The following is a 20,000-nucleotide window of genomic DNA, read 5'->3' as shown; positions in this document are numbered from 1 at the left end:
CCCTCGCAAGGCTGCAGGCCCAGACGGCATCCCCATCCGCGCCCTCAGAGCATGCGCAGACCAGCTGGCTGGTGTGTTTACGGACATATTCAATCAATCCTTATCCCAGTCTGCTGTTCCCACATGCTTCAAGAGGAGGACCTAAGCCCTAGGACCATGCCTCAGGACTACCTGACATGATGACTCCTTGCCGTCCCCAGTCCACCTGGCCGTGCTGCTGCTCCAGTTTCAACTGTTCTGCCTTATTATTATTGGATCATGCTGGTCATTTATGAACATTTGAACATCTTGGCCATGTTCTGTTATAATCTCCACCCGGCACAGCCAGAAGAGGACTGGCCACCCCACATAGCCTGGTTCCTCTCTAGGTTTCTTCCTAGGTTTTCCTAGGTTTTGGCCTTTCTAGGGAGTTTTTCCTAGCCACCGTGCTTCAACACCTGCATTGCTTGCTGTTTGGGGTTTTAGGCTGGGTTTCTGTACAGCACTTTGAGATATCAGCTGATGTACGAAGGGGTATATAAATACATTTGATGTGATTTGATTTTGATTTTATTTTAAGTTTGATTTTAAGTTTGCGGGTGACACAACAGTGGTAGGCTTGATTACCAACAACGACGAGACGGCCTACAGGGAGGAGGTGAGGCCCCTCGGAGTGTGGTGTCAGGAAAATAACCTCACACTCAACGTCAACAAAACTAAGGAGAATGATTGTGGACTTCAGGAAACAGCAGAGGGAACACCCCCCTATCCACATATCCTACCCCCTATCCACATCAATAGGACAGTAGTGGAGAGGGTAGCAAGTTTTAAGTTCCTCGGTGTACACATCACAGACAAACTGAATTGGTCTACCCACACAGACAGCATCGTGAAGGCGCAGCAGCGCCTCTTCAACCTCAGGAGGCTGAAGAAATTCGGCTTGTCACCAAAATCACTCACAAACTTCTACAGATGCACAATCGAGAGCATCCTGTCGGGCTGTATCACCGCCTGGTACGGCAACTGCTCCGCCCACAACCGTAAGGCTCTCCAGAGGGTGGTGAGGTCTGCACAACGCATCACCGGGGGCAAACTACCTGCCCTCCAGGACACCTACACCACCCGATGTCACAGAAAGGCCATAAAGATCATCAAGGACAACAACCACCCGAGCCACTGCCTGTTCACCCCGCTATCGTCCAGAAGGCGAGGTCAGTACAGGTGCATCAAAGCTGGGACCGAGAGACTGAAAAACAGCTTCTATCTCAAGGCCATCACTGTTAAACAGCCACCACTAACATTGAGTGGCTGCTGCCAACACACTGACTCAACTCCAGCCACTTTAATAATGGGAATTGATGTAAAATATATCACTAGCCACTTTAAACAATGCTACTTAATATAATGTTTACATACCCTACATTATTTATCTCATATGTATACGTATATACTGTACTCTATATCATCTACTGCATCTTTATGTAATACATGTATCACTAGCCACTTTAAACTATGCCACTTTGTTTACATACCCTACATTACTCATCTCCTATGTATATACTGTACTCGATACCATCTACTGTATCTTGCCTATGCTGCTCTGTACCATCACTCATTCATATATCTTTATGTACATATTCTTTATCCCCTTACACTTGTGTGTATAAGGTAGTAGTTTTGGAATTATTAGTTAGATTACTCATTGGTTATTACTGCATTGTCGGAACTAGAAGCACAAGCATTTCGCTACACTCGCATTAACATCTGCTAACCATGTGTATGTGACAAATAAAATTGATTTGATTTTTGATTTTTACTCCACCCCCCTCCTCTCAGAGATAAGAGGCTGAATAGTTGACTCACAACCACCGGTCTGTCGTCATCACTCGCTTCAAGATGGCCACCGTTGTTCCTGTACCCAGGACAAGCTAAGGTAACTGAACTGTCTATCTGCCCAGTAGCACACGAATACTCACTTCTGTCATCATCAAGTGCTTTGAAAGACTTGTCAAGGATCACATCAGCTCCACCGTACCCGACACCCTAGACCCACAACAATTTTGTATACCGCCCTAAAAGATCCACGGGCGATGCAATCGCCGTTGCACTGCACAACGCCCTATCCCACCTGGACAACAGGACTACCTACGTGAGAATGCTGTTCATCAACTATAGCTCAGCTTTTAACTCCATAGTGCACTCCAAGCTCGTCACTAAGCTCAGGGTTCTGGTTCTGAACTCCTCTCTGTGCAACAGGGTCATGGACTTCCTGACAGGCCGACCCCAAGCAGTGAAGGTAGGCAACACCTCCGCCCCGCTGATCATCAACACTGGGGCCCCACAGGGGTGCGTGCTCAGCCCCCTCCTGTACTTCCTGTTCACCCATGACGGCGTGGTCACGCATGACTCCAACTCAATCATCAAGTTTGCAGACGATACAACAGCAGTAGGCCTGATTACCAACAATGACGAGACGGCCTACAGGGAGGAGGTGAGGGCCCTGGTGGAGTGTTGCCAGGAAAATAACTTCTCCCTCCACATCAACAATATTAAGGAACTGATCGTGGAATTCAGGAGACAGAAGAGGGGGGCACAACCCCATCCTCATCGAAGGGGCACCAGTGGACAGGGTCAAAAGCTTCAAGTTCCTCGGTGTACACATAAGCGAGGACCTGACATTAAACAGCGCCTCAGAAATATGGCCCCTAAGACCCTCACAAACTTCTACAGATGCACCGCCGAGAGCATTCTGTCGGGTATGCATCACCGCCTGGTACGCCAACTGCACTGCCCTCAACCACAAGGCACACCAGAGGCTGATGCAGTCAGGCCAACACATCATCAGGGGCACGCTGCCTGCCCTCCAGGACATTTACAGCACTCTGTGTCAAAGGAAGGCCAAGAAGATCATTAAGGACCTCAGTCACCCGAGACAAGGAGTGTTTACTCGGCTACTTAATCGGTGTTATTTGGGGTTTTAATTGGATTCTCTGTACTTTTTTAAACATTTTAATTATTTGTGTACTTGTTTGACATTTTACTGAGCGAGAGGTGTGAGATAGCGAGAGGCATGAGAGACAGAGAGAGAGGTGAGATAGACAGAACAAGAGGCTAGAGGAGAGAGAGGCTAGAGGAGAGAGAGTTGAGAAAGACAGAATGAGATGTGCGAGAGAGCGAGAGGCTAGAGAAGAGAGAGAGGCGAGAGAGAGAGGCGAAATAGACAGAGACAGAGGGAGAGAGACACAGAGCGAGAGGCGAGAGAGACAGAAAGAGAGGCGAGAGAGACAGAGAGAGAGGCGAGAGAGAGGCGAGAGAGACAGAGCAAGAGGAGAGAGAGAGAGAGAGAGAGAGAGAGAGAGAGGCGAGAGAGACAGAGAGGGAGGCGAGAGAGACAGAGAGAGAGGCGAGAGAGACAGAGCAAGAGGAGAGAGAGAGGCGAGAGAGAGAGGCGAGAGAGACAGAGCGAGAGGAGAGAGAGAGAGAGAGAGAGAGGAGAGAGAGGGAGAGAGGGAGAGAGAGAGCGAGAGAGACAAAGTAAGAGGCGAGAGAGACAGAGCAAGAGACAGAGAGAGAGGCGAGAGAGACAGAGCAAGAGAGACAGAGAGAGAGCGAGAGAGAGAGACGAGAGAGAGAGGCGAGAGAGAGAGGCGAGAGAGAGAGGGAGAGGCAAGAGAGAGAGGGAGAGGCAAGAGGGAGAGGCAAGAGAGAGAGGCAAGAGAGAGAGGGAGAGGCAAGAGAGAGAGGGAGAGGCGAGAGGGAGAGGCAAGAGAGAGAGGGAGAGGCAAGAGAGACCGAGAGCAGCGAGAGAGACAGAGCGAGAGAGACAGAGAGAGGTGAAAGAGACAAGCGAGAGGGAGGCGAGAGAGACAGAGAGAGGCGAAAGAGACAAGCGAGAGGGAGAGGCGAGAGAGACAGAGCGAGAGAGACAGAGAGAGGCGAGAGAGACGAGAGAGAGGGAGAGGCAAGAGAGACAGAGAGCAGCGAGAGAGACAGAGCGAGAGGCGAGGCGAGAGAGAGGCGAAAGAGAGAGAGGTGAGAGAGAGGTGAGACGAGAAGTGAGAGAGAAATAATGTAGCGAGGGTGAATAGTTGACACTACCACCACATCTGAACTGTGGCTGCTGCTATGAGAGTCACACAGGAAGAGAAACACAGGGCACACACACCGTGGGAGATGTGGGCAGAACACTCACACACACACACAGAGATGTGGGCAGTAGAGGTTGACACGGGTCTTGCAGGAATCTGGCAGAAATGGGAGTCAAGTTCTAGAGTCAAGTTATGGACAAGATCAACAGTCTACAGTACTGGATCAACAGTCTAAGGAACTGGCAGTACAGGCCAACAGTCTACAGGAACAGGCAGTACAGGCCAACAGTCTACAGTACTGGATCAACAGTCTACAGGCCAGGATCAACAGTCTACAGGAACAGGCAGTACAGGATCAACAGTCTACAGGGCAGGATCAACAGTCTACAGGGCAGGATCAACAGTCTACAGGGCAGGATCAACAGTCTACAGGAACTGATCAACAGTCTACAGGAACAGGCAGTACAGGACAGGAGCAACAGCCTACAGGAACAGGCAGTACAGGACAGGATCAACAGTCTACAGGAACAGGCAGTACAGGACCAACAGTCTACAGGACAGGATCAACAGTCTACAGGACAGAATTAACAGTCTACAGGAACAGGCAGTACAGGACAGGATCAACAGTCTACAGGACAGGATCAACAGTCTACAGGAACAGGCAGTACAGGACCAACAGTCTACAGGATCAACAGTCTACAGGAACAGGCAGTACAGGACCGACAGTCTACAGGACAGGATCAACAGTCTACAGGACAGAATTAACAGTCTACAGGACAGGATTAACAGTCTACAGGAACAGGCAGTACAGGACAGGATCAACAGTCTACAGGACAGGATCAACAGTCTACAGGAACAGGCAGTACAGGACAGGATCAACAGTCTACAGGAACAGGCAGTACAGGACCGACAGTCTACAGGACAGGATCAACAGTCTACAGGACAGGATCAACAGTCTACAGGAACAGGCAGTACAGGACCGACAGTCTACAGGACAGGATCAACAGTCTACAGGACAGGATCAACAGTCTACAGGACAGGATCAACAGTCTACAGGACAGAATTAACAGTCTACAGGACAGGATTAACAGTCTACAGGAACAGGCAGTACAGGACAGGATCAACAGTCTACAGGACAGGATCAACAGTCTACAGGAACAGGCAGTACAGGACAGGATCAACAGTCTACAGGAACAGGCAGTACAGGACCGACAGTCTACAGGACAGGATCAACAGTCTACAGGCCAGGATCAACAGTCTACAGGAACAGGCAGTACAGGACCGACAGTCTACAGGACAGGATCAACAGTCTACAGGAACAGGCAGTACAGGACAGGATCAACAGTCTATAGGAACAGGCAGTACAGGATCAACAGTCTACAGGAATAGTTGTAAAGTGAGTTTTTGGGGGCGGAAATACGTCATGTGTGGAGCATTTCATAAAAACAACTGTGGCCTAATACAGTTTAAATAAATAAGTAATAAATGGTGACTTCCCCCTCCCTCTTTCGTCAGCTCACTCGCACCTCGCTCCAGTTGTTGCCAGTCATTAGGCTACCTCAGAGTCAGATGCCAACCTACGTCAGTGTACAAGGAAGGAACCGAGTACACAGCCTGTAAAGAAACATTATAGTCTACCAACCAGAGAGCGGGACAAGTGGCCTGAAGCGGCACAGCTCCTCCACTCCTAGCAATCTTATCGCACAATTGTTTGTTTATTTAACTAAACCTGTGCTAACTTTTTTCCTTTCATCTTTATTTAACCAGGTAGGCCAGTTGAGAACAAATTCTAATTTATAACTGTGACCGTGCCAAGATAAAGCAAAGCAGTGCGACAATGAGGTAGGTAGATTGGATGGGCTATTTACAGATGGACTTATGTACAGCTGCAGCAATCGGTAAGCTGCTCTGACAGCTGACGTTTAAAGTTAGTGAGGGAGATATAAGTCTCCAACTTCAGCAATTTTTGCAATTCGTTCCAGTCATTAGCAGCAGAGAACTGGAAGGAAAGGCGGCCAAATGAGGTGTTGTCTTTGGGGATGACCAGTGAGATATACCTGCTGGAGCGCGTGCTACGGGTGGGTGTTGCTATGGTGACCAGTGAGCTGAGATAAGGCGGAGCTTTACCTATCAAAGACTTATAGATGACCTGGAAGGTGAAATTAAAAAAGGTTGACAGACAATGCAGTAGTGCCGCTCAGTGTTCTTTAAATACGTTGTAAATGTTCCTAAGTGCTCAGCTGTAGACTACAGTTTAATGTGCTCAGTGCTCAGTTGTAGACTACAGTTTAATGTGCTGTGCTTCAGCTGTAGACTACAGTTTAATGTGCTCAGCTGTAGGCTACAGTTTAATGTGCTGTGCTTCAGCTGTAGACTACAGTTTAATGTGCTGTGCTTCAGCTGTAGACTACAGTTTAATGTGCTGTGCTTCAGCTGTAGACTACAGTTTAATGTGCTCAGCTGTAGGCTACAGTTTAATGTGCTGTGCTTCAGCTGTAGACTACAGTTTAATGTGCTGTGCTTCAGCTGTAGACTACAGTTTAATGTGCTCAGCTGTAGACTACAATTTAATGTGCTCAGTGCTCAGCTGTAGGCTACAGTTTAATGTGCTCAGCTGTAGACTACAGTTTAATGTGCTCAGCTGTAGACTACAGTTTAATGTGCTCAGTGCTCAGTCGTAAACTACAGTTTAATGTGCTCAGCTGTAGACTACAGTTTAATGTGCTCAGCTGTAGACTACAGTTTAATGTGCTGTGCTTCAGCTGTAGGCTACAGTTTAATGTGCTCAGTCATAGGCTACAGTTTAATGTGCTCAGTGCTTCAGCTGTAGGCTACAGTTTAATGTGCTCAGTCATAGGCTACAGTTTAATGTGCTCAGCTGTAGGCTACAGTTTAATGTGCTCAGTGCTCAGCTGTAGACTACAGTTTAATGTGCTTCAGTCGTAGGCTACAGTTTAATGTGCTCAGCTGTAGGCTACAGTTTAATGTGCTCAGTGCTCAGCTGTAGACTACAGTTTAATGTGCTCAGTGCTCAGTCGTAGACTACAGTTTAATGTGCTTCAGCTGTAGGCTACAGTTTAATGTGCTCAGTCGTAGGCTACATTTTAATGTGCTCAGTCGTAGGCTACAGTTTAATGTGCTCAGTCGTAGGCTACAGTTTAATGTGCTCAGTGCTCAGTCGTAGACTACAGTTTAATGTGCTCAGTCATAGGCTACAGTTTAATGTGCTCAGTGATCAGCCGTAGGCTACAGTTTAATGTGCTCAGTGCTCAGCCGTAGGCTACAGTTTAATGTGCTCAGTGCTCAGCCGTAGACTACAGTTTAATGTGCTCAGTGCTTCAGCTGTAGGCTACAGTTTAATGTGCTCAGTGCTCAGCTACAGTTTAATGTGCTCAGTCGTAGGCTACAGTTTAATGTGCTCAGTCGTAGGCTACAGTTTAATGTGCTCAGTCGTAGGCTACAGTTTAATGTGCTCAGTCGTAGGCTACAGTTTAATGTGCTCAGTTGTAGGCTACAGTTTAATGTGCTCAGTCGTAGGCTACAGTTTAATGTGCTCAGTCGTAGACTACAGTTTAATGTGCTCAGTCGTAGGCTACAGTTTAATGTGCTCAGTCGTAGGCTACAGTTTAATGTGCTCAGTACTCAGCCGTAGGCTACAGTTTAATGTGCTCAGTGCTCAGCCGTAGACTACAGTTTAATGTGCTCAGTGCTTCAGCTGTAGGCTACAGTTTAATGTGCTCAGTGCTCAGCTACAGTTTAATGTGCTCAGTCGTAGACTACAGTTTAATGTGCTCAGTCGTAGGCTACAGTTTAATGTGCTCAGTGATCAGCCGTAGGCTACAGTTTAATGTGCTCAGTACTCAGCCGTAGGCTACAGTTTAATGTGCTCAGTACTCAGCCGTAGGCTACAGTTTAATGTGCTCAGTGCTCAGCCGTAGACTACAGTTTAATGTGCTCAGTGCTTCAGCTGTAGGCTACAGTTTAATGTGCTCAGTGCTCAGCTACAGTTTAATGTGCTCAGTCGTAGGCTACGGTTTAATGTGCTCAGTCGTAGGCTACAGTTTAATGTGCTCAGTCGTAGGCTACAGTTTAATGTGCTCAGTGCTCAGCCATAGGCTACAGTTTAATGTGCTCAGTTGTAGGCTACAGTTTAATGTGCTCAGTCGTAGGCTACAGTTTAATGTGCTCAGTCGTAGGCTACAGTTTAATGTGCTCAGTCGTAGGCTACAGTTTAATGTGCTCAGTCGTAGGCTACAGTTTAATGTGCTCAGTGCTTCAGCTGTAGGCTACAGTTTAATGTGCTCAGTGCTTCAGCTGTAGGCTACAGTTTAATGTGCTCAGTGCTTCAGCTGTAGGCTACAGTATAATGTGCTGAGTGCTTCAGCTGTAGGCTACAGTTTAATGTGCTCAGTGCTCAGCTACAGTTTAATGCCAGTGCTCAGCTACAGTTTAATGTGCTCAGCTGTAGGCTACAGTTTAATGTGCTCAGTCGTAGGCTACAGTTTAATGTGCTCAGTGCTTCAGCTGTAGGCTACAGTTTAATGTGCTCAGTGCTTCAGCTGTAGGCTACAGTTTAATGTGCTCAGTGCTTCAGCTGTAGGCTACAGTATAATGTGCTCAGTGCTTCAGCTGTAGGCTACAGTATAATGTGCTGAGTGCTTCAGCTGTAGGCTACAGTTTAATGTGCTCAGTGCTCAGCTACAGTTTAATGCCAGTGCTCAGCTACAGTTTAATGTGCTCAGCTGTAGGCTACAGTTTAATGTGCTCAGTGCTCAGCTACAGTTTAATGCCAGTGCTGTGCTGAGCAGACCATCCTGCTGTGGTCTCTGTCCTCATCCTTAATGATCTACATCCAGGTTATTTAGAATACACTCTCATCCAGAGATACACGGCCCACATTCAGTACATTTGAACTAAAATAGGTAAGACAACCAGATACCACAGTCGTATTTTGCATTACTGAAATTATTTTCAATACAAAGACAATAGCCTACATATTTGTGTGTGCAAAAATGAGGACGGGATGGGAGTGATTTTTCTCAGGAAGGGACAGGAAAGTTCCGGGGTTATAGAAAGGACTGAATTTTCACTCCCGTGTCAACCTCTAGTAGTCAGACCACACACTGAGGTAGATCTGGGCAGACCACACACTGAGGTAGATCTGGGCAGACCACACACTGAGGTAGATCTGGGCAGACCACACACTGAGGTAGAGGTGGGCAGACCACACACTGATGTAGAGGTGGGCAGACCACACACTGAGGTAGATCTGGGCAGACCACACACACTGAGGTAGATCTGGGCAGACCACACACTGAGGTAGACCTGGGCATAGATCTGGGCAGACCACACACACTGAGGTAGATCTGGGCGGACCACACACTGAGGAAGGCCTGGGCAGATCACACACTGAGGTAGACCTGGGCAGACCACACACTGAGGTAGACCTGGGCAGACCACACACTGAGGTAGACCTGGGCAGACCACACACTGAGGTAGACCTGGGCAGACCACACACTGAGGTAGACCTGGGCAGACCACACACTGAGGTAGATCTGGGCAGACCACACACTGAGGTAGACCTGGGCAGACCACACACTGAGGTAGACCTGGGCAGACCACACACTGAGGTAGACCTGGGCAGACCACACACTGAGGTAGACCTGGGCAGACCACACACTGAGGTAGACCTGGGCAGACCACACACTGAGGTAGATCTGGGCAGACCACACACTGAGGTAGATCTGGGCAGACCACACACTGAGGTAGACCTGGGCAGACCACACACTGAGGTAGACCTGGGCAGACCACACACTGAGGTAGATGTGAGCAGACCACACACTGAGGTAGAGGTGGGCAGACCACACACTGACGTAGACCTGGGCAGACCACATACTGAGGTAGACCACACACTGAGGTAGACCTGGGCAGACCACACACTGACGTAGACCTGGGCAGACCACACACTGAGGTAGATGTGAGCAGACCACACACTGGGGTAGATGTGGGCAGATCACACACTGAGGTATACCTGGGCAGACCACACACTGAGGTAGACCTGGGCAGACCACACACGGAGGTAGATGTGGGCAGACCACACACTGAGGTAGACCTGGGCAGACCACACACTGAGGTAGACCTGTGCAGACCACACACTGAGGTAGATGTGGGCAGACCACACACGGAGGTAGACCTGGGCAGACCACACACGGAGGTAGATGTGGGCAGACCACACACCTTCAGATTTTTCAACTTGCTGTTGACCTGCTGGCAGCCTAACTTGGACCTGCTGGTTATTTCCTATCTTAATCTGGACACTGGGTTTGGATGGTAAACTATACAATCAGTATCAGTAATCAGTCAGTGCTCAAGCCAAAACAGACCTTATCTGTTCCAACAGCTTTCCTGTTTACCAGCTCCTTCGAAAGGAGAAGAAACTGAGGGCTCCGCACCCTCACAAGACGACCACACTAAGCAGGAGAGAAAAAGGGAAGTACTAACATGACACACACACACGCTCACACAAGTTTAATAAGACAGTGTTAGTGAACAAATGAGTCGTTCTGAAAAAATTGATGCTACAAACTATTACTTACCTCAACCTCTAATCCTTCTAACTAACTCCTCCTAACTAACTAACTAACTCCTCCTAACTAACTAACTAACTAACTCCTCCTAACTAACTCCTCCTAACTAACTAACTAACTCCTCCTAACTAAGTAACTTCCCCTAACTAACTAACTCCCCCTAACTAACTCATCCTAACTAACTAACTCCTCCTAACTAACTAACTAACTCCTCCTAACTAACTCCTCCTAACTAACTCCTCCTAACTAAGTAACTTCCCCTAACTAACTAACTCCCCCTAACTAACTCCTCCTAACTAACTAACTCCTACTAACTAACTCCTCCTAACTAACTCACTCCTACTAACTAACTAACTAACTCACTCCTCCTAACTAACTCCTCCTCCTCCTAACTAACTCATCCTCCTTCTAAACTAACTCCTAATTAACTCCTAACTCCTACCTCCTCCTCCTTCTAACTAACTCCCCCTCCTTCTAACTAACTCCCCCTCCTTCTAACTAACTAATTTCTCCTTCTAACAACTCCTCTGTCTAACTAACTCCTCCTCCTTACTAACTAACTCATCTAACTAACTCATCCTAACAAACTCATCCTAACTAATTAACTCATCCTAACTAACTCCTCCTCCTCCTAACTAACTCCTCCTCCTCCTAACTACCTCCTCACTAACTAACTTACTCCTCCTCACTAACTAACTCCTCCTCACTAACTAACTCCTCACTAACTCCTCCTCCTCACTAACTCCTCCTCCTCACTAACTCCTCCTCCTCACTAACTCCTCCTCCTCACTAACTCCTCCTCCTCACTAACTCCTCCTCCTCACTAACTCCTCCTCCTCACTAACTCCTCCTCCTCACTAACTAACCAACTAACTCCTCCTCCTTACTAACTAACTCATCCTAACTAACTCCTCCTCCTGCTAACTAACGAATTCATCCTAACTCATCCTAACTAACTAACTAACTCATCCTAACTAACTAACTAACACATCCTAACTAACTAACTCCTCCTCCTTCTAACTAACTCTTAGCACTGTGTAAGGAATAGGTGGCACTGTGTAAGGAATAGGTGGCACTGTGTAAGGAATAGGTGGCACTGTGTAAGGAATAGGTGGCACTGTGTAAGGAATAGGTGGCACTGTGTAGAGAATAGGTGGCACTGTGTAGAGAATAGGTGGCACTGTGTAAGGAATAGGTGGCACTGTGTAGAGAATAGGTGGCACTGTGTAGGGAATAGGTGGCACTGTGTAGAGAATAGGTGGCACTGTGTAAGGAATAGGTGGCACTGTGTAAGGAATAGGTGGCACTGTGTAAGGAATAGGTGGCACTGTGTAAGGAATAGGTGGCACTGTGTAGAGAATAGGTGGCACTGTGTAAGGAATAGGTGGCACTGTGTAAGGAATAGGTGGCACTGTGTAGAGAATAGGTGGCACTGTGTAGAGAATAGGTGGCACTGTGTAGGGAATAGGTGGCACTGTGTAGAGAATAGGTGGCACTGTGTAAGGAATAGGTGGCACTGTGTAAGGAATAGGTGGCACTGTGTAAGGAATAGGTGGCACTGTGTAAGGAATAGGTGGCACTGTGTAGAGAATAGGTGGCACTGTGTAAGGAATAGGTGGCACTGTGTAGAGAATAGGTGGCACTGTGTAGGGAATAGGTGGCACTGTGTAGAGAATAGGTGGCACTGTGTAAGGAATAGGTGGCACTGTGTAAGGAATAGGTGGCACTGTGTAAGGAATAGGTGGCACTGTGTAGGGAATAGGTGGCACTGTGTAAGGAATAGGTGGCACTGTGTAAGGAATAGGTGGCACTGTGTAAGGAATAGGTGGCACTGTGTAAGGAATAGGTGGCACTGTATAAGGAATAGGTGGCACTGTGTAGAGAATAGGTGGCACTGTGTAAGGAATAGGTGGCACTGTGTAAGGAATAGGTGGCACTGTGTAAGGAATAGGTGGCACTGTGTAAGGAATAGGTGGCACTGTGTAGGGAATAGGTGGCACTGTGTAGAGAATAGGTGGCACTGTGTAAGGAATAGGTGGCACTGTGTAAGGAATAGGTGGCACTGTGTAAGGAATAGGTGGCACTGTGTAAGGAATAGGTGGCACTGTGTAGAGAATAGGTGGCACTGTGTAGGGAATAGGTGGCACTGTGTAAGGAATAGGTGGCACTGTGTAAGGAATAGGTGGCACTGTGTAGAGAATAGGTGGCACTGTGTAGGGAATAGGTGGCACTGTGTAAGGAATAGGTGGCACTGTGTAGGGAATAGGTGGCACTGTGTAAGGAATAGGTGGCACAGTGTAGGGAATAGGTGGCACTGTGTAGGGAATAGGTGGCACTGTGTAAGGAATAGGGTTTCATTGAAGACAGCCACAATAAACGAGAGACTGACTACAGAACTTAGTTTTTTAAAGAAAATGAATTCGATAAACCGATTTAATAATAGAAGCGTCTATTTTAGTCTTGTGGTATTACCCTAGAAAGGTGTTTAAACCTACGTTTTTAGAGTGTCTCTTCTGTTCCTTTGATTTCACTTAAGAGTATCACTTGTTTTTTTTTGCTAACTAAAGGAAGAACTGTGTGACTTCCTTCTCACACACACACACACACACACACACACACACACACACACACACACACACACACACCTACCATAAGGAGGCGCAGGCCTGTTAGGTGTGTTCTTAGGTGGTAGCACAGGGTTGACTGGTTTCTGCTCACAACGCCAGAATAAAGAGACAAAAAAAAAAACATCCAAAATGTACATTTTTTTACAACAGAGGTACTATATTTTTCACAAGCTTTTAGTTAAGAGCCTACATCTCGTTGCCTTGACAGTCAGACAGTGGATTTTACTGCCTCCCTGTATTCAGGTGGAGAATAATATCATATCGATGTCAGTCATTGTATTTATATGGGAATATATTGCTATAAAGCAGTACTTATATATGATGTACATACCTTTTTAGACATTTGACTGAAGTCTGCGAATCCACTCTTTCCTCCAAAAGCGTTGCCACCGAAAGGGTCCACTGTTCCGAAGCCATCTACAAACAGAACAACAACACAACAACACTTCATATGGAAACATCCAGGGAAGAAACGAGCTACTGAAGCTGCCTGGGAAACCACACAGAGAGAATCCAGAGAAACGGGGTAGTCTTTACTAGGACTTTCCAAACCTAAATAGTAGAAGACTGACGTCCGCATCTGACTAACTAATTACAGAACTAAGCAGCGTTACCGTGAGCAGCACTGTGGTGGGTTACTGTGAGCAGCACTGAGCTGGGTTACTGTGAGCAGCACTGAGCTGGGTTACTGTGAGCAGCACTGTGGTGGGTTACTGTGAGCAGCACTGTGGTGTGTTACTGTGAGCAGCACTGTGCTGGGTTACTGTGAGCAGCACTGTGATGGGTTACTGTGAGCAGCACTGAGCTGGGTTACTGTGAGCAGCACTGTGCTGGGTTACTGTGAGCAGCACTGTGATGGGTTACTGTGAGCAGCACTGTGATGGGTTACTGTGAGCAGCACTGTGGTGGGTTACTGTGAGCAGCACTGTGATGGGTTACTGTGAGCAGCACTGTGCTGGGTTACTGTGAGCAGCACTGTGCTGGGTTACTGTGAGCAGCACTGAGCTGGGTTACTGTGAGCAGCACTGTGCTGGGTTACTGTGAGCAGCACTGTGGTGGGTTACTGTGAGCAGCACTGTGCTGGGTTACTGTGAGCAGCACTGTGCTGGGTTACTGTGAGCAGCACTGTGATGGGTTACTGTGAGCAGCACTGTGATGGGTTACTGTGAGCAGCACTGTGCTGGGTTACTGTGAGCAGCACTGTGCTGGGTTACTGTGAGCAGCACTGTGCTGGGTTACTGTGAGCAGCACTGTGCTGGGTTACTGTGAGCAGCACTGTGCTGAGTTACTGCGAGCAGCACTGTGCTGGGTTACTGTGAGCAGCACTGTGCTGGGTTACTGCGAGCAGCACTGTGCTGGGTTACTGTGAGCAGCACTGTGATGGGTTACTGTGAGCAGCACTGTGATGGGTTACTGTGAGCAGCACTGAGCTGGGTTACTGTGAGCAGCACTGAGCTGGGTTACTGCGAGCAGCACTGTGCTGGGTTACTGTGAGCAGCACTGTGATGGGTTACTGTGAGCAGCACTGTGCTGGGTTACTGTGAGCAGCACTGTGGTGGGTTACTGTGAGCAGCACTGTGGTGGGTTACTGTGAGCAGCACTGTGCTGGGTTACTGTGAGCAGCACTGTGGTGGGTTACTGTGAGCAGCACTGTGGTGGGTTACTGTGAGCAGCACTGAGCTGGGTTACTGTGAGCAGCACTGTGATGGTTTTCAAACACTGTGGTATGCCTTTTTGACTTAACAAATACATTTCCAACTGTAGGTTTCAAAAAAATAAATAAACCATTGTAACAAAATATTTGTTTGTTGGGTCGTTCCACATCAAATAGCACAAGAAAAAGGACTGACCCCCACCATCTCAAATTGTTCTGAAATCGTTTCTGTAGTTAGTACAACACCAGTCTCAAAGTCAACGGTGAAGAGGCGACTCCGGGATGCTGGCCTTCACAGAAAAAGACATCTCAGACTGACCAATAAAAATAAAAGATTAAGATGGGCAAAAGAACACAGACACTGGACAGAGGAACTCTGCCTCAGCATCCCAGAGTCGCCTTTTCACTGTTGACATTAAGACTGGTGTTTTGCTAGTACTATTTAATGAAGCTGCCAGGTGAGGACTTGTGAGGCGTCTGTTTCTCAAACTAGACACTCGAATGTACTTGTCCTCTTGCTCAGTTGTGCACCGTGGTCTCCCACTCCTCTTTCTATTCTGGTTAGAGCCAGTTTGCGCTGTTCTGTGAAGGGAGTAGTACACAGCGTTGTATGAGATCTTCAGTTTTTTTCAATTTCTCACATGGAATAGCCTTCATTTCTCAGAACAAGAATAGAATGATGAGTTTCAGAAGAAAGTACTTTGTTTCTGGACATTTTGAGCCTGTAATCGAACCCACAAATGCTGATGCTCCAGATACTCAACTAGTATAAAGAAGACCAGTTTTATTGCTTCTTTAATCAAAACAACAGTTTTCAGCTGTGCTAACATAATTGCAAAAGGGTTTTCTAATGATCAACTAGCCTTTTAAAATGATAAACTTGAATTAGCTAACACGACGTGCCATTGGAACACAGGAGTGATGGTTGCTGATAATGGGCCTCTGTACGCCTATGTTGATATTCCATTTTTAAAAATCTGCTGTTTCCAGCTACAATAGTCATTTACAACATTAACTTCTTGGTGACGGGGCAGTATTTTCACATCTGGATGAACTGCATTCCCAAATTCAACTGCCTGCTACTCATCCACAGAAGATAAGATATGCATATTATTAGTAGATTTGGATAGAAAACACTCTGAAGTTTCTAAAACTATTTGAATCATGTCTGTGAGTATAACAGAACTTATGTAGCAGGCGAAACCCCGAGAACAAACCGAGAACAAACCATTCAGATGTGTTTATTTGAGGTCACTCTCTTTGCAGTGGATTTTCATTGGGAATCCAGATTTCTAAGGGACTTTCTTGCAGTTCCTATCGCTTCCACTGGATGCCAACAGTCTTTAGAAATTGGTTGAGGTTATTTTTTATTTTACCTTTATTTAACTAGGCAAGTCAGTTAAGAACAAATTCTTATTTTCAATGACGGCCTAAGAACAGCCTGTTCAGGGACAGAACGACAGATTTGTACCTTGACAGCTCGGGGATTTGAACTTGCAACCTTTCGGTTATTAGTCCAACGCTCTAACCACGAGGCTACCCTACCCTGCCCTTATTCCATTGTGTAATGAAGAAGTACGGCCATCTTGAACGAGGGTCACTTGAAGTGTACTGTTAGATAGAGGCGTGTGACCAGAAAGCTACAGTTTGTTTTCTTCCTGTATTGAACACAGATCATCCCATCTTCAATTTTAGTGATTATTTACGTTAAAAAAATACCTAAAGTTGTATTACAAAAGTAGTTTGAAATGTAACTTGAGATATTTTGTAGTCACGTTGCGCAAGTTGGAACCGGTGTTTTTCTGGATCAAAAGCGACATTTTGGATATATATCGACGGAATTAATCGAACAAAAGGACCATTTGTGATGTTTATGGGACATATTGGAGTGCCAACAAAAGAAGCTTGTCAAAGGTAAGGCATGAATTGTATTTTTATTTCTGCGTTTCGTGTCGCGCCTGCAGGGTTGAAATATGGTTTCTCTCTTTGTTTACGGAGGTGCTATCCTCAGATAATAGCATCGTTTGCTTTTGCCAAAAAGCCTTTTTGAAATCTGACATGTTGGCTGGATTCACAACAAGTGTAGCATTCATTTGCTATCTTGCATGTGTGATTTAATGAAAGTTATATTTTTATAGTAATTCATTTGAATTTGGCGCTCTGCATTCTCCCTGGCTTTTGGCCAGGTGGGACATTAGCATCCCACATATCCCAGAGAGGTTAACAATGTCTACACTGTATTTCTGATCAAATTGATATTATTTTAAACGGACAAAAACAAATGCAAAAACAAGGACATTTCTAAGTGGCCCCAAACTTTTGAACAGTAGTGTTTATATATATACACACACACAATTTAAAAAAATAAAAATAAAAAACAAATATATATATATATATATATATATATATATTACACACAAAAAATATATATATATGGGGGATTGGAAGTGATGCAGACAATTTCATTGATGGAAGCTACAATCTATCTGCAATATTAAAGCTACCACCTAAAATATGTTTAAATAATAAACTCCAAGTGAGCTGTCATGTGCCTTTTACTGAGGAGTGGTCATCTCCCTGACCAAGACCGAGACCCTTCTCCCCTGATTGCTCAGTTTGGCCGGGCAGCAAGCTCTAAGATTGATGAAAGCCAATGTGTTCTTGGGGACCTTCAATGCAGCAGAAATTTGTTGGTACCCTTCCCCATATCTGTGCCTCGACAGAATCCTGTCTCGGAGCTCTACGGAAAATTCCTTCGACCTCATGGCTTGGTTTTTATTCTGACATGCACTGTCAATTGTGGGACCTTATATAGACAGGTGTGTGCCTTTCCAAATCATGTCTAATCAATTGAATTTACCATAGGAGTACTCCAATCAAGTTGTAGGAACATCAAGGACGATCAATGGAAACAGGATGCACCTGAGATCAATTTCGGTTCTCATAGCAAAGGATCTGAATACTTATGTAAACAAGGTATTTCTGTTTTAAAATTTGCATAAATTTGCACAGATTTATAAAAATCTGTTTTTGCTTTGTCATCATACATTTTAGAATAAGGCTGTAAAAAAGTCAAGGGGTCTGAATGCCTTCCGAATGCACTGTAATTTGATCTCTGAGAAAGTAAGTTAATTAACTGCACCCAAATTGGCCATTTTAAATTTACAGGATTCAGATAATATTCTAACAATATAGTACCCAACATACGAGATGGACCAAACTTTGTCCTACCAATGAGGAAGACATGAGGAATCCCATTTTTTTGGTCAAAAGCCACCCACGGACCATCCACATTCTATGCAAATCCCAACCCAACAACCAGTATACAGTATCAGTTCTCTATGAAGTAGTATGAAGCTGTGGCTTGGAGTATTGCTTCTCTATACTATGTAATGTATTCCATGTGAACCTGGTGACAACCCTAATAAAATAATAAATTGCATGACAGTCTTAAGTTTTTCAATAAAATTCTCAGGAAAAACCTCTATGTATTAAGATGAGTGACATTTACAATTAAACCCAACCCAACCCCATAACAATTGAAAAACACTAAACAGTGTGTGTTTGAGACTTTTACCATTGAAGACCACAACAGTAGCTAATCCAGACCTTTCTGGAAGGGAATAAACCACACACAAAGGCGGTCGTTTCCTGGACACTGATTAAGCGTAAAATAAGGTCAAACTGAATTGCTTCATGAAGGAGTGGCTTGAATTGTGAGGATGACCACACAATTTATTTTCATCATGAGCCAAATCTATTTGTTTTCTACCCAAAATTGCTTAGGAAACGTTGTGATCTATTTAATAAACACAAGAGACCAGCAAAATTGATAAGAGTGTGATAAGAGGTTTTTGACCATCTCTTGGAGATTTCTCATGTCTGATTCATTGGTAGGAAGAAGTTTGGTCCAAATCAGATTTTGGGTTCTATATTTATTGAATATTATCTGAATCCTATAAATTTTAATAGCCAATTTAGGTGCAATAAATTAACTTAATGTCAGAAATAAAATTACATTACAACAAAATAACAGAATTCTGATTCTGAATATTCTGAGATGGTGGGTGTCATGGCGTCTGAAATGGCATGAAACGACTCTGTTGTGACTTGAGAATGTGTGTGACGATAAAGGGGCAGTATGACGTGTGTTACACAGTGTTTTCCTTCTCGTGGCATAGCTCTAAGTTTCCCCCACAGTGTGTCCCTTATTCCTGTGGAGGGGTGTCGTTTCACTGGTGCGTAGGAGTGTCAGCCCTAACTTAAAACAACTTCCTCCTCTCTCAGTGACTGAGGCATAAAGGCTCGCAGTTCAATAGCAGAGGATGAATGGAATGAACAGGGGGAGGAGGGGAGGAGAAGATGAGAGGAGGGGAGGAGGAGAGGAGGAGAGGAGGAGAGGAGGGGAGGAGGAGAGGAGGAGAGGAGGAGAGCGGGACATTGAGAGGGGGAGGAGAGGGGGAGGAGGAGAGGAGGGGAGGAGGAGAGGAGGGGAGGAGGAGAGGGGGAGGGGAGGGGGAGGAGGAGAGGGGGTGGAGGAGGAGAGGGGGTGGAGGAGAGGGGGGGGGGTGGAGGAGGAGAGGGGGATGGGGGAGGAGGAGAGGGGGATGGGGGAGGAGGAGAGGGGGAGGAGGAGAAGAGGAAGGGAGGAGGAGGAGGAGGAGAGGGGGAGGAGGAGGAGGAGGGGGGAGGAGGAGAGGAGGGGAGGAGGAGAGGAGGGGAGGAGGAGAGGGGGGGTGGGGGATTGAAGAGCTGAACTGGTAAAAGCAGGGGTGTTCTGGTGTTCGTTTTCAAGTCACGCAGACAAAAACACACAGTTTCTGTTATGTTTGGCCTCCACTGCAACTCCTGTTTTTCCAAGGTTATTTTTAGTTGGCCAGCAGTTAAATGCGTAGGTAGCCTACTAAATATAGACCTCCGCCACAGGAAAATATGAAGTTTCAGTGAGTTTTAAGTTGAATTCCACAAACTAATGCCCAGAAATAAAGTCTAAATGTGCAGGAACACGTCACCTGGGCAGCAGTGAATGAGGGCTTTTATTCAGAAGTCTATCACAACTTTCCTT

At 46.1% G+C, this 20,000-nt stretch overlaps 1 protein-coding gene across 4 annotated transcripts in view; it reads right to left on the bottom strand.

Moving 5' to 3' along the window:
* LOC112236585 (epidermal growth factor receptor substrate 15-like 1) overlaps nucleotides 1-20,000 on the bottom strand; it is a 71,430-nt gene that overhangs the window by 14,772 nt on the left and 36,658 nt on the right. For 3 of the 4 annotated variants that reach the window (XM_042329103.1, XM_042329102.1, XM_042329105.1), the window contains exons 20-21: nucleotides 13,613-13,698; nucleotides 13,304-13,364 (exon numbers count right to left, since the gene is read on the bottom strand). In XM_042329103.1, coding sequence (XP_042185037.1) covers nucleotides 13,304-13,364; nucleotides 13,613-13,698 — 147 coding nt within the window. Of the gene's footprint in view, nucleotides 1-10,450; nucleotides 10,538-13,303; nucleotides 13,365-13,612; nucleotides 13,699-20,000 lie in introns of all 4 variants that reach the window. The other variant, XM_042329104.1, reaches the window with a different exon arrangement.

Source organism: Oncorhynchus tshawytscha, linkage group LG10 (genome assembly GCF_018296145.1).
Source record: "Oncorhynchus tshawytscha isolate Ot180627B linkage group LG10, Otsh_v2.0, whole genome shotgun sequence".
In the NCBI taxonomy this organism is placed as follows: Eukaryota; Metazoa; Chordata; class Actinopteri; order Salmoniformes; family Salmonidae; genus Oncorhynchus; species Oncorhynchus tshawytscha.
This window is presented reverse-complemented; position numbering and strand designations above follow the sequence as displayed.